The sequence below is a fragment of the Motacilla alba genome, chromosome 2, assembly GCF_015832195.1.
Source record: "Motacilla alba alba isolate MOTALB_02 chromosome 2, Motacilla_alba_V1.0_pri, whole genome shotgun sequence".
In the NCBI taxonomy this organism is placed as follows: domain Eukaryota; kingdom Metazoa; phylum Chordata; class Aves; order Passeriformes; family Motacillidae; genus Motacilla; species Motacilla alba.
Genome location: NC_052017.1, coordinates 79,985,048 through 79,997,777, shown reverse-complemented (window position 1 = coordinate 79,997,777; position 12,730 = coordinate 79,985,048). Strand labels below are relative to the sequence as shown.

At 36.9% G+C, this 12,730-nt stretch overlaps 1 protein-coding gene across 8 annotated transcripts in view; it reads right to left on the bottom strand.

The window, feature by feature from the left end:
- Positions 1-12,730, bottom strand: part of CTNND2 (catenin delta 2) — a 640,288-nt gene that overhangs the window by 18,577 nt on the left and 608,981 nt on the right. For 6 of the 8 annotated variants that reach the window (XM_038129852.1, XM_038129853.1, XM_038129848.1 and 3 more), the window contains one exon: positions 10,537-10,662. The exons of the other annotated variants lie outside the window; for them this stretch is intronic. In XM_038129852.1, coding sequence (XP_037985780.1) covers positions 10,537-10,662 — 126 coding nt within the window. The remainder of the gene's footprint in view (positions 1-10,536; positions 10,663-12,730) is intronic. 8 annotated transcript variants of the gene reach the window in all.

Below are 12,730 nucleotides of genomic sequence, written 5' to 3'. Positions count from 1 at the left end.
GTGATCTAGGAGAGGAAGAGTAAGGCAAAATGATTTGACAAATTGGAAAGCAATTCAATGCAATTGTGTTACAGAATGGATGGATTTTTAAAATGTAATGTTAAATGTATTTTGTTAAATTAATTGATAGGTGGCAACTGCACACTACAGGATGACAGAGAACAACCAGAGTACAGAAATACCATTATACATCCTTCCAGCACATCTTCCACTGGGCATTTGTCTATATTTTGACTATACTGAATATATCCATTATACTGTTATATCAAGTATACTTTATAAAGTCCAAATGCTAAAGCTTGATTGGCAGTGATGTGTTTCTGACAACATCCTCTTGAAAAAGCTGCAGAAATAAAATTGGGATGGGAGATGGATGATGGCTATAGAAAATGAAAGTGATATCGTAGCCTCTCTGAACACTTTGCTGGGCTTAAGGGGAGAACAGGTTCTTTACCTCCCTGCTCAACTTTCAGTCATTTTGAAAATAAATCATTTTCATCAGGCCCATGTGAAAATAATTATTTTGTCAGGGTGACTAATCTTATTGTGCCAAACATCTATTGCATGTGTCTCATGAAAATACAATTTGTTTTTTCTTTCTTTTCTTGCTATTCTCTTTGTGTTTAAAGTGTAAGGGCAAAATGGGAATCAGATTTCTATTGTGTTTGCAAAAATTTCAAATTTTCAGAAGTCACTGGTAGTGGAGTCTTTGATTTGAGGAGAAGATTTGTGGAGGTGGATGTCAGACACACCATTTTCTCTCTTGTAATACAGTAACATTGTGAAGACTGAATTAAATGAAGTCCTGATGAGAACTGACAACATGTTGATCCAACAGCTCCCAACAGGAACAAAGAATGTCCAGGAGTCAGGAAGGGTATAGTACTGAACCTGGATACCTCACAGCATCCACTCAGAAAGAAATCCCACAACAGTCCATGTGCTAATAGCCAGGCAGCAAAAGTGAAAACAAGCCCTATCCTCTGACTGATCAACATCTACAAAAAGACACTGACTCGAAAACACTGAGTGCTCTAGAAAAACTGTACGATGTATGATGACTGTGTGATGGTTCAGTATCTTTCAGTGTTGAAAAGCACAGTCTGCTCTGACTCCTGGCCATAGGTGTTTGAACATTGTCAGGAACAGAGAAGAGCAACTTCCTGTAAATGGAAATTTCCTACTAGAGAGAAAAAAATAAAATGATGCAAAAAATACAATAAAAAACCACCTAAAGCCTGAAAAAGTATAGATAATGTTGTGTCCTGCCTTCCTGAGATGTACAACGTTGCCAGCATGCTAATTCTTGCTTCAGGTCTGATGCTCTTGTAACCTAATTTAATAGACATTTTACAGACAACTTGAAGCACACAGGACCAGACTTGCTTCGTCATCCTACTTCCTTATCCATAAGCCAGCTTTTTACTGGTTCCAGGATATTAATCGAAGTAATAACTGTTCTCGTAATGGTTACGAGCTGTAGAAATGTGAAATTTTGATAGATAACCTCTTGCAGGGATCGGTAACTAGACCCACTGTGGTGTTAGAAGTATGTGACACAGCAACAAGGCAAGTATGCATGTAACATAGGATCTACTTGCTTTGAAACTCAGCCAGACACTACTCTGAGTGTTGCTTCCTCCACAAGCTAAAGCAGCACTGTCAGGTTAAATGAAACATCCTGACTGGTGTGCACCAGTGTGACGCCGTCTATAGCAAAAGATAAATCTGATGTGAATTAAGTCAAGGCTCATCAGACTTACACTGGTCTGGGCAATTCTTCAGCAGGAATTTGCTGTCACAACTCTAATAGGACAAAGCAGAAATTACAACTGGATCAAATAATCTACATACATTGCTGTATGAAGATTATGTGTATGACTTGACTGTGGTGAGAAATCTGAAACGGTCACAAAGTTGGGGTGATCCACATAAATATCTCATGGAGCCCTTGCATGGGATTTCTGAAATAATGTATTTCTTACAATCACCACCAACCACCCTTACTTACTAGGATTTACAATCTGGGATCATATTATTTTGTTTTAATAAAAGTGAAAGAATAAATACCTTCCCCAATGTTTCTCAAAAAAGACACCAAGACAGCCCTGTGGCAGCAAGGGAAGAAACTTACTAGTCCCCACCAACAGAACCTGTGCACCACTGGAGGGGGTGACAAGAAAATGTGAGCTGCTGAGGAAGAGATGGCAAGACAACTGCTCTCTAAAAAAGCCCCTGCCTTTGTACTAGTAGAGTATTTACTTTGGAAGAGAGATCTCAACTAAAGTCTTACAGCTTCAAAAATGCTAGAAACACTCCTGAAAAACAAACCAACTAGTTTTATATAAACTATCTAATTTAAACCCAAAGGTGTTTTTTAATTTTTAATTTAATTTGGATTTACAAATTCAAATTGAATTTACACTGTCAAATCCGATTAACAGTAAATGACTCCTCAAAGTATTGTTTTATTCTGGATTTGCTTCTGTTGTTTCCAGAAAAGAATTCCTGGGCATTGATCTGCTTTACCATGTACTGTGAATAAACATTGTTTTACTGCCATCAGTTACTCTACAATTCTAATGAGTATTAGCATTTTTATTCCAAGGATTATATCTTTTGCTTCCGAAGAGGTAAATCAAGATATACTGCTCAAGAGAAGAGTAGGGATTGAGCCTGGAAGATCTTGGTGCTCTCCCAGCTTACATATCCATTTGGTTTAAATCCTTCATTCTGGAGCAATTTCAATGGCTTCAGAAGGGCTGCTGACTTCAAGTGTCATGTTTCCCCTCCTCTCCCAAAGAGTTATGAGCCAAGTACTCAAAATCAATAGACCCAAAGTGAAGACATGCATCACTGAAGCTCATCCTAATTTGAAGATTTTAGTATTTGTGCTTATAGTCTCATTTCCACAACTTATGGAAGCCAGACGTTTATTTTTAGAAGAGAAATTCATCAAGTTTCAGGGCTTTAAAAATATTACATTAATTTGGATAAAAGAGCAGGAGTTGGTGACTGGATGAGAAGTTAGCCAAAGTGGTTAAAGGAAAGCACAGCCTACCCATGCCTTTTCATGATGAAAATGAAGCCAGTTGTTTGCTGGTTAAAGGTCATGCTGGGAGTACCACTCCTGTGTGAGCCTCTGAGGAAGACCTCTCCCTCCTCCTCTGCACAGACCTAACTGGGGGGGGTGAGGATGGAGACTCTGCTGAGAGCCCCATGGAAGCAATGCCATCACCTGAGCCAAGGCAAAGTGCAGCAGCAGCCAGGCCAGGCAGGGAAGGACCAGGCCAGGCAGGGGGCAGAGCTCTACTGGAGCCACCTCTCCCAGGGACCCTCAGCCCCCTGTCTCTGTGCCAGATGCTGGGGCTCCCATGTTGCTGTGTGACACACGCAGTGCTTCTGTCTCCTATCCCGTGCAGCAGGCTCGACCTCAACGCTTCTTGTCCTCTTGCCCTGAATTTCAGTGTACAAATGGCCTTTACTTAGAAGTGACCCTTTCTGCATCCCAGACACAGCAGAAGTTCAATGCTTAAGCAGCCGAAAGACAAACAGATATTGAAATACGTATTTAGGGCAGCATGAAGCTTAAAGAAGGGCTCCTAGTCAGACAGTCGTTAACAGCAGCAAAACTGTCTGGAACTGGCTGAGGATTATTAAGTTTTCTGTAGGCTCTTTGAAGTGACATTTTCAGAATCGGTGGTTAAACTCATTTTTTCCAAAATGAGATATACACCTCCCAGCCTCCATCTCAGCTTCTCTGAAAGCAACATCATTATTCTCCCACTGTCAGCACTCCACCTCAAAATAATCTACAATATTTTCTCTCCCTGTTTTTCTCTTCCATTGCAGTGCAAGGGGTACTATATTCTTCTGACAGTATCATCCATTTTTCGTCTTTCAAAATACCACAGATGGCCTTGGTGACTTTTCTTTTTTTTTCAAATGCACTTTTTGATGTGCATTGTTATCATCTTCTAATCACAGATCTTGTACCTTAATTTTACACCTCATCCCTTGATTTTAGCTATGAAGAGACACATGATGAAGGAGAGATAAGTGCTAATTACTTGCCAAATCTATTCAAGTGAGAAACAGCAAGGAAACTATCCCCGGTGGTTTTATAAAGCGCAAGTCTTGGATGTTTTAAGCAATCAGTGAGGCATTGCTTTACCTATCCAGAATTAATTATTGATTTCCTGTTGTGTGAATTGCAAAGATGACAAGACCTAATCTGATAAATGAAACAGCTGCAAGAAAAGAGAACTGTATGTGAGGCAAAGCATGAAGGACAAGACTTCAGATATGGCAGAGTTCATTATTCATTTTGCTAAGGTTATATGCAGCCAAAAAATAAAACTTTCAAAACACTGCAATAAAATGAAATAAATTCATTTCTCAAAGCATCGCTTTGCCTCTTATACAGAAAAAAAAATTGTTTTAATATATTTTAGAGAAAATGAAAGCAGTACTTGGTCCTTCAGCTAGAATTTCTGTTCTTCTATTTTCTCCTGCATAATGTATATAAGCAGGAGATAATATAATTTAAATTGTTAGAATCACAAAAGAACTATTCTCGCTTGTATCTTGTATGTACAAAAAAATATGTACAATGATTTTTTATTTGTATTGTAATTTTCATTCTAGTAATGCAATTCCACCTATGTTAATACGTATATGATCTAGAAATGCAAACTGTGGCACTTGGCCACAAAATTTCAGGAGAGAGATAACTACTACTTTATGTTCATGGTAAGTTTCTTAAATCTACTGTCCTTCCAAAGGCTAGAAACCAATCAACCTCTTACTTTTCATGCATTAAACCATAAAATCAATCAGATACAACTCTTCTATTATACCTATGAGTGTAAAACATGAAAAAAAAATCATTAGCAGAGTGAAATTTGCACCATTGTCCCTTATGATAAAGAACATGGTATTGTAATGATACTGACTGTGATCAAGAGCCATTAGAAGTTTGTGCTTCCCAAACAGCAGCAGTGCAGCTGAAAACAGAGAATCATTTTGTTCAAATATGGAGCTGTCTGACATAATAGGAATCAGTGCCACTTCAGAAAATTCACTGGAGGAACTCATGCTGTCCTTGGTTTTAGGTGAAAAGTTTGTGCATAATACACTTGAATCAGAGAATCAGAGGTGCGAGGGATTACTGCTGACCTGTGTGAGTTTAAGGATATTCTGCTTTGAACATGTAGCTCACCAACACACAAGGACATTAACAATGAGAAATGCACATTGTTTTTTACTGCTACACCTTTAACAGTTTCCGATTCACAAAGCCAAGTATTGTTAACTCAAAGAGAAACATACTATTGGACCAAAGATTACAACTCTCAATTTAGAGGATCCTCAACTTTCTCTAAAAGCACTCTGTTCAATTAAAACTAATAAACTAATTCAGAAACTTCCAGTGAAACTTCTCATTTGTACTTTTTGCAGGAAGAATTAGGTACAACTCTTTCATCAAGACAAACTGTATCAGCAAGTAAGGAAGTAAAACACTCAGAACAAAGCACACATACTACAAAAGAGACTCCTTTCAAAATATAAGGTCTCTTTCTTTTCTAAAGTCTCAAATGGCAGACATATTTAGGGCATTTTTGAATTCCATTAGCAGTTTTAGGAAGAGAAGAAGGAAGAAATGAGAAGGACTTCCTCATATTATTACCCTTCCACCCATTATTAGATCATGTAGAACATCAAAGACTTGAAAGTAGGATGTTGATGCAGCAGCTTAATGTTTCACTGACCTTTGATTGAATTAACATGTACCAGCCATACTGAACACACACTTCTGACCTCCTTGTAGAACCCAGAAGAATGAGGATGGTGATAGTGCAAGTATGGCAACACAGCTCAGCATCAGCAGAGACACCAACTGTTATGCACTGACTCTCCCAGCTCAACTATTTACCTCTGAGACAGAAATTTGCTGGGATTGACACAGTAATTAACTCGTTTCCCTCCCTTGTGTGCTCCATGAGTGTGCTATTACTGCAAGTAAGAGTTCTACTCTGATTCATTTGCAAAACTGTAAGCAGCCATCCAACACCATCCAACAATCCTGCTCGAGTCTGCTGGGAGGAACAGAGTTTCTCACCCATACTCTTTACTGCACATCTACTCTGATCTGTGTCTGAAGCTAGATATGCAAATATTAAGCATGCAAGTTAATGAAATATGACATTTTATTCAGAATGGTGGAAATCCTATTCCTTGAATGAGTTTTGGAGAAAAATATTGACATCAATTAAAAACAGTTTCTCTTTGCATGTATCTTTAAAGCACCTTTGAAAGTCTTTAGGAAGATGTCTGGATTTTTTCAGTATTCTGCATATGAATCCAGCTAAGCATTGTTTGCCATTTATTAATGTTTATATTAGTTTTAAAACATTTAATACATTATTCAAATGGACTAAAATGTTCCCAGTACCAAAAGATATGTAGTTAATTTTCTTAGGTCACTACGTTCTATTCAAATATTAAAATCCAATTTTATTCTGAGGTACCATACTTTTGAAAAAACATCTGTAGATGTGACCTATGCATAACCTTCTGGATTCTGGATGCCTCCTCATAGCTCTACCCTAAGGATATTTCAGAAACTTCAGTTACACAGCTCCCTTCAGAAAGAAAGCTTTAACTTAAAGGTACTGACTCCTGGGCTGCATTTTAAATTTTCTTTTCTTCAGAAAAGTTCAAAGGGTGGAGTACTTTGGGGACAGACTTTACACAAGTATGAGATTCAATTTGTCTCTTCTACATCTGTACTTAGCAACCTTAGAGTGGACTGGAGTTTTTAAGTGAAAAATACCTCATCATTCCCTTATGAATCAGCTAGAGCTTACCATGAGACTCAGCATCAATGCTGAGGATGCTTTAGTGTCACACATATATGGTGCATCCTAGAGAATTGTTTGGATAAACTTTGATTCTTTACTCATTTGTTTAGTACCTCTTGAATGTAGTAGATTTTGGATGAGAATGGTGCCAGCTTCCAAGCACTCCTTAGTGATTATGTGAAAAATTACTACTAAATTTGGTTGTTGAATTATTGCTTGCTACAACGCTCAGCGCTAGAGGGAAGTACTATCATGCCCTTAGCGCCTCAGGGAAAAAGCAACAGTCAGCTATAGCTGTAGATACTTTCTAAGCACACAATTAAAACCATTAAGTTTTATTTCTTTACACATCCCCAAGGTCACTTTGTTTGGACATAGAATCACAGAATCTCCTGAGTTAGAAGGGACCTGTCAGAATCATCAAGTCCAACTCTTGCTCCTGCACAGGACTACCCCAAATGTCACACCATGTGTCTGAGAGCATTGTCCAAACCCTTCTGGAGATCTGTCAGGCTTGGTGCTGTGACCACTTCTCTGGAGAGCCTGCTCCAGTGCCCAGCAACCCTCTGGGTGAAGAACCTTTACACAATTTCCAACCTATGGGTATTACAGGCATCATACTTAAAGGCAGTATCTTCTAAATCTACTCTGTGGTTGTGTTCAAGTTTTACATCAGCACAGCCCGTTTGTGTATAGGTGTACATGTATGTACATAAAGGTATTTACCACAAAACACATAGATATGTTGTCCAACAGACACAGAAGTATTTGCAAAAAAAAAAAAAATCAATTAGTTTTGGTCTAATTCTGCTCAGTTGTCATACCTGATTTTTTAAAAATATCTCATTTATTATTGGAATAGTACAAGTAAGGGCAGGTCTGTTTTCATGAAAAATGATTATTGGTATTGAATTTTCAGTCAGCCCAGACTATCTCAGAGTGCTATTAATATTTTCAATATCATAATAGACATGGAAAATGTTTTAGAGAGAAACATGTCAATACTGAAACAAATAAAGGAATGGTAGGTGATACTGCATAGTAAAAAAATTTTTGTTGAGGGCATCACAAAGATTTTGACTATGTAAAATGCAAAATTATTAAAATAAATAACAATTATTAATATATAGTAAATAATGGAATCCATAAGGATAAAACATTTGAGAACATCTCCTTCTAACAACTGATGTGGAAACAAATATTCCGATACTCAATGTGTTGCCATTGTGATATAGGTAAGAACATGAGTATTTTGCATTGCAGAATGTTTTCTATGCTCTCTAGGCCATGCAAAGTGTATTTTTATAATAGTAATCACTTGCTATCTTTCCAGTACTGTTTGAGATTGTTAATAAACTGAAAATTAACAGGACTACAAAAAAATTACTTGAGATGATGAAAAAGCCAAGGAAATCAGAACATATTCACTTGACGCCACTAGTGAAATGATAATTATGAGCATTAAAAGGAAATCAAAACAACATTCAGTTTGACTTAGCATTTTGTAAAATTCTGGTCTTTTAAAAAATTGTTCTTTTTAAAAAAGTAGCCAAAAGATTTTGAATGGTAGCGCAGCTAGGTGAAAACAATACGTGTTTTTACAAATGATGAGATTTTTCTCTCTCTATTTTTAAAAATCCAGGAGTAGTTTTTACACCACTTTTTTCTTATGTGAATACTCCTGACTACTTCTGCATAAGCCAAAGAGTTTGCCTCTATATGTCAGTTCAATTTATTTGCACAATTTCCCCTTCAGGATTCATGATTTTTCTCATGATATGTAAATTCCTATTGTGTAGACAAATAGGGTGCTATTCAAGTAGGCAATTGGCAATCAAAAAGCCAGAAATGTTAAAATTTTCTTGCCAAAGGTTTGAATGATTCTTAAAAAAACAGTCCCTGGGAAGGTTTATGCAATCAAAAGAGGAAGTGATTTAAATGGTGAGTTTATATGGTCATGCTGCCCAGGGAAAATTATGTTGAAAAACTAACATCAAGGTAAAAACAAAGTTCCAGACTCTCATATCACTGCTCACTGAAGAGGTTCTTGTGTCTCTAAGAAATATTGTGAAAAGATTAGCATATTATTCTTTGCTCTGCAGCAACTACCTGTTATTTGCTGCAGAATACAAAATATGCCTTTGCTTTAATGATGAAATTCTTCATATTTTTGCTTGCATTGAGACAGGCAAACCTATCTGACATGATCACTGGAAAGTAATATTCAGCACAGAATGCAGATTTAAGAATGCACACACACAAAAATCACTAATCCTAATGTTTTCTCTAATAATGAATCCAATGACAACTTCAGGATTCAGTATTTTGCAAGACTGCCAATTGATAAAAAGCCACATTTAAAATGCTCAACTAAAGGCAAATCACATGTTCCTTAAGAAAGAAAAAACAAAAGTATACATTTGTAGACTATAACTCTTTTGCTATATTGGTTACAGAATTTCTTTCCACTAAAGTTAATCAGATGATACTTTAAAAAGGCCTGAGAGCATTTTAGTTCAGCAAAAAAATTCCACATTTCCTTTACTTAAAGTCAAATTAGGACTTTGCCTAGTTCCTAACTGACAAAAGAAAGTAATGTAATGTATCAGATGATAAAATGCTATATTCCTGTTAGCTAAAGATGAAAAGGATTTACCCTAACCTTGAAAGATATTTATGTCTGGAGTATTTAAATGAGGTCTTCTCTGATGTCTTCTCTTTTCTAGGCAAACTTAGAGCAAAAAAAAAATAATTAAAGAAATAGCATAGCTAATATGTTCTGTGGGGCCAGGAAAAACATGTAAATTCCAATTCCTCTAAATATTTTATCTGAGATAATATACCGATATATATGTATGACTGTCTATATATGTCTGTATATATATATATATATATATACATATATATATATACACATGCAGGATGCACAGACATAAACACAGTCACTCCCTGGACTTCATAGGATGTTGTGCATATGTTGACTGTATTTTGGTTTTGCCATAACGCCACAAAGTAATATTTTATTATGGAAAAAGATATTAAAAAAAAAAAAAGCAGCTAATTCCCTTCTGTGATTCTGTCTGAAGGAAATGTACATTATCACTCTTAATAGAGATTTTGAAAATTAGCATTTTAAGATTTTAATTGACTCTTGGACACTGACTTTTCTACAGATGTGCCAGTTTACCAGTTGATCTGGGATCCTCTTGTTGAAATGTCCAGCCATTGCTTTTTTTCTTAAGAGATGCCATTGTGCCAGAAAACAAAGCAATGTGCTTGACAAATTTGAAATGCTGTTGCAACACAGTGCTTATCAGCAGCCTCCTGTCTCTTTGAAAGGTTGAGACAATCAGGAAAGAGATCAGAGAAATGCTAGAAGGATTGTCAGGGAACTGAATGTAATGCACTTGTCCCTGACAGTGGTATGTGCTGTCCTCAGAGAGAGCAGAACTCTGCACACCTTCCTTGCAGGTACTCTCCTAAGTGAAGTGAGGCACTTTCCATCTAGAACCTGCAGGGTTCGGTGAATTAAACTGTGCAGCTTAAGAACACATTCTCCTGTTAGAGCTTGTTACTTTTGTTTCACAGGTCTCCTGAAGAACTGCTTTGGGTACAAATCTCAGTATGCATGAAACACAACAATTCAAGACTGGTCAGGTGACAGCCAGAATACCTGGGTTGGGGAATAGATTCTGGTTTCTTGGCTCTGGGAGAGAGTATGTTGAGCGTGCCATGACCCAGAGTCGTGGGTTGGTGAAAATCCTCTGTCATCAGTCACACTGAAGCTTGGGGACGCCCACTGCCATAAATCAATCAATCAGTCAATCATTTATTAATCAGGTACTTGCATTTTCATAGTTAATATAAAAATGGGCTCTAGACAATGCCTTCTCTATAATGATACTTTAGCTTCATATTACACAAGGGGGTTTATCTTAAATTAATTCATCCTTTTTCTAAGAGGGTGACATATTAATCTGAAAAAGCTTTTGCCAATTGTACAGAAATAAATTAAGCCCCGCTGAAAGATCAGCACAGCAAAGTACATATGCTCATGAATAATCTGAACACATGAATAGTTCCTTCAAGTCAAGCCACTATTTTTGAGGAATTATTATGCTCTGGATTTAGAATTTAGATGTTTAATGTAGGGTTTAAGTTCTGCACAGACCTTTTCACTAGATAAATTTAACCTAAACCAGCTTCCTTTTGGGGGATGTCTGACTGATAATAATAACCATACCAGAAGAAAATCCAAATGATGTGTCCCAAGTTTACATGACTGGATGTTGTAATTAACATTTTTATAAGGTGAGTAGGATATTTTATTTAAAAAAAGACTTTAGATTCTAAAAGTCCTTGAGACTAAGGTTTTGAAATTTAATGCTGTCAATTTTTATGGAGCATTTAGTCATAAAGAACTTCTCATAAAACCATCTTCTTATTATTCTGAAAGTCATATGAAAAGCAAGTATTTTTCTATATCCACATGGCCTTAACTGCTAAGAAGACTTCAGGCAATTCTATGTATTTTTTCTAACCAATGACAGACGAGGCCATCTTCAGAGTGACTCCATTAAATGCCTATCACAAAAGCATCCCTGCTGTAAATGGCACAGTACAAGCTGAAGGACGACTGCCCTGAGCAGCCTCCCTGGTTTCCAATGTTGGGTGGTATTTTTATTCAGATGGCAGGTGAATGGGACAAACATTTCCAATATTCCGTGCAGAACAGAAACCTTCCACAATAAATGGGAAAGAAAAATATTTTCTACAAATTTATCACGACCTCTACTTACACACTGGAAGACAGAGTAAGTGTAAATATAATGATAGAATGTAAACATATTTCGCTGGAGCTTAAGTGGTTAGGCAAAGCAAACCAATTAACAGAAAACATATTCTTCCTGACAGTTCCTCCAGCTCTTTAATGCTACACACATTTAATACTAATTGAAGCTTGGTTTTAGCTAATAAATTTTCTTTCATGTTAAGTTCATTTAGCACAACCCTTTTGCTCAAATTTCCTCATGTAATTTAACAAGCTATCTGTATTTAAGAGTAGTTGGTTATTTTCTTGAATATTGACACAAAGAAGAGTTTACCAGCTAATGGAAATTTGCTCTCTTATAAACACACCTGTGTATTCTCAGGTGTCCCCAAACATTCAACCAGTGAATACCCTAGAGACTGGAGAGGGGACAGTGATACTGAGTCAAAAATGGTACCTTTAACCAAGCCATGTAGTAGCTCTTAAGAGGCTAAGCATAAATGGGGCAGGATGTCTCTTTCTGGACACTGTAAGCAGCACTTATTTCTCCTGCTAATTCAATAATAGATGTTACCAAGACATGTGAAGAGGAGGGTGTACCAGGAGGCTGAAGCATAGAAACAAGCTGTGGGATAGCTCCTGTACCTTGTTTTTCCGATGTGTTGAGCCACGGACCCACCCATGCAGCTTTGGGCCATGGGACCATTACGGATGTTTGAAAATCAGATTTTAAGTAATTTGGAACAGACTCATGAAAACTGAGACAGATAAATGATCACTTAAAAATATATGTCTTGCTTGTAGAAAACAGAAGTTTGAAAATGATGATATTGTCTTCAGGAGACCATATTTCCTCTACTGATGAAAAATGTTATCACCTCCTTTCTAGAAATTAATCACACTCAATCATCTAATCACTGCCTATATGTGACTAAACCTGAACATTGTTTTCCTCTTGGTGGACTTTTTCAGACTAGATTTCTGTACCAGCTATTGCTTGTAAATTAAGCAGTATTTCCGATGAGCTCCTGCATGATGAAGGACCTGCAACTTTTGGGGTGGCTGGCAACTCCTTCATTTTAAGACTAAATTAATT